Genomic DNA, 2,434 nt, shown 5'->3' on the forward strand with positions numbered 1-2,434 from the left:
CTTCGGCCAAAACTATATTAGGTAACCAAGTGATAACTGTCTTATAATGAAATAAACATTTTGAAATACATAGGGTATTTCTTTCTATATTTATTTTCAAGCTTAACATACATTATAATTTTTTTTTTTAGTAATTCCAACTGTCTTGTATTTTGTTGTTTGATGCTGTTAATCACATAAAACATTTCCATAATGTAGGTGGCTACAATTTTCCAAATACTGCTCGTTGTTGGACATATGTCATGGCTGAGATGTTGGAACACCACCTTGAACCAGATATTCCTGACCATGAGGTATTAAATGTGCAGAAGTGAAAAGTAAATACTGTGTGGTTGATAATTTATACAGATTTAATACTGATGATTAAATTATAAAGTTTATTCTCATTTCTTAAGTTATTTTATTATAAATATATAATTTTCATGGTCAAATTATATACGTCTTAAAGGAGATCCTTTAGATTTTTTAAATAAAAAGTCATTGGTTGTTGCAGTTATAAATGGTCTGTAACTACAATTTAGCATGTAAATATCTTGATTATATTAATACTAATTTTAGTATATGTATAATATCATCTCTTACTTCATATTGGAGAATAGATCTGCATAGATTTGTGTTAAAAGAAAAACTGGTCATGCTAAAAAGAAATCATGCTGTTACTTTGATGTAATACTTAACATATTAATTTTTGTTTTTGAAGTAAAACTGATAAAGTCTTGCTTACAGACAAAGAGTTCTCTGGTAAAAACTACTACTTTATCATTTTAAGTGAATGTCACGTATTTTTCTCTATTTTGCCAGTACCTGTTAATGTACGGCCCTGACTACAACATTGACATTACACCAGGAAACAGAGCTGACTGTAATACAATGGAATACTTGCAGGATATTCTGAACACAGTAACAGGTGGGTTTGATTTACATACTTGGGTCATAGATAGACTTCTTATCTAAAAATGTTTTCAGCAAGGAACAAATCTGACTTACACAGTTATGGAATGAGTAATGTGATATATGTACCTAGTTGGTTTTAAAAGTTATTGAGCAAAAGCTTATGCATTATGACTTAGTTAGAATTGTGGTTCCTCTAATTAGGTATCTATTAATGCTTAGTTTTTGTCTGTCCTCAAAATGCTCGCTCACTTCATTTCAACAGAAGTAAACATACTTTAGTAGACATTTTGTACAACATGTTAAAAGGTTTAATGTTAGGTCATAAAATAACATTGTTTATTTATTGATGGTATTAAGTATGGTAAAGTTTAGCCCTAACTAAACTCTTGCAAAAAATTTACACAAGTTATAATGTTAATTTATCTCTTTATTGAATATTGGCTGTACTTAATAAAGGCTTAAAGCCTAAGACAGGCCTAAGACTTATGGATTTCAGTGTCTGCGACTAGAAATCCTGTATTTAAAGAAGTACTGTTGTAATAAAGATACTAATCTGACTGCAAATATTTAAGTATTTTCTGACTTGTCATATGGGTGTGCAGGTGTCCACAACAAATAACGTGTAATTACATTTAATGTACCAGTGCATATCCCAAAGTAAGTATTATGCTTATTAAAGAAAATCCCCAGTAAAAATAGTCATTCAATTTCTGTCATATATCTGCTTTGGCACACCAGAAAATGTGACTGAAATAGAGCAAGGTACATTTAATATATTATATTTATTATACAGGTATAAATCAGTATAATTTTATCACCACATGTTGACGTCTGAACTCTTTAATGTCGACTAATAGGTTTCTCTATCATCAACCACTTTAAATAGTATTTATTAATGTAGACATTATGTATATAATTAAAACATTTTCATGTTTGTTTGTATTTTACTTTTGTAGAAAAAATTAAATTAGAATAATTATTCCATATTTTCATTGACTGTAAAAGGTAAATGTCCTGACAATGTAATTTTTTTATTAAAAGATATATAGTGACTACCAAGCTCGGATAAATGTTCTTTAATAATAACATAAACGTTGAAATCAGTTATATGGCCAACAATATTCATTGGCAGAATACATAAAAATCACAGGAATAACAAAATGAAGTAGTTAGAATGATTATATAGATACACTTTGGAAAGTGTTACTGATGAACAACAACTTGTATCATTGTAGTACTTTTTTTTACACAAGTTTTCCATGCTTTATAGTATGACTTTCTGTGAACCCCAACCCTGGTGAGTTTTATGACCGAGTAGCATCAGTTTGAGCACATTGATTCACTCTTTCCACTAGTTTACAAACTCAGTTCAACCCAATCTTTCCTAGGAATCATTACTGTCTTGCAACTTCACCCACTTTTAGTTATCATGTTTTTTCCATGAAAAAAAAAATGGTTGCTGATGTTTCATTGATTTGGACGTCTTATTTTTTCCAGAAAACCTTAAGAATTTGAAGTGAATGAAAATTTAAAACAATTT

The 2,434-nt window shown here is 29.3% G+C and overlaps 1 protein-coding gene across 1 annotated transcript in view; it reads left to right on the forward strand.

Annotated features, from left to right (window-relative positions):
- LOC106458931 (histone deacetylase 8-like) overlaps positions 1-2,434 on the forward strand; it is a 17,401-nt gene extending 14,967 nt beyond the window's left edge. The window contains exons 9-11 of the mRNA XM_013918501.2: positions 199-293; positions 802-907; positions 2,392-2,434. Of these exons, the coding sequence (XP_013773955.2) occupies positions 199-293; positions 802-907; positions 2,392-2,414 (224 nt within the window). The 3' untranslated portion in view covers positions 2,415-2,434. The remainder of the gene's footprint in view (positions 1-198; positions 294-801; positions 908-2,391) is intronic.

Source organism: Limulus polyphemus, unplaced genomic scaffold, assembly GCF_000517525.1.
Source record: "Limulus polyphemus unplaced genomic scaffold, Limulus_polyphemus-2.1.2 Scaffold25, whole genome shotgun sequence".
NCBI classification, from domain to species: domain Eukaryota; kingdom Metazoa; phylum Arthropoda; class Merostomata; order Xiphosura; family Limulidae; genus Limulus; species Limulus polyphemus.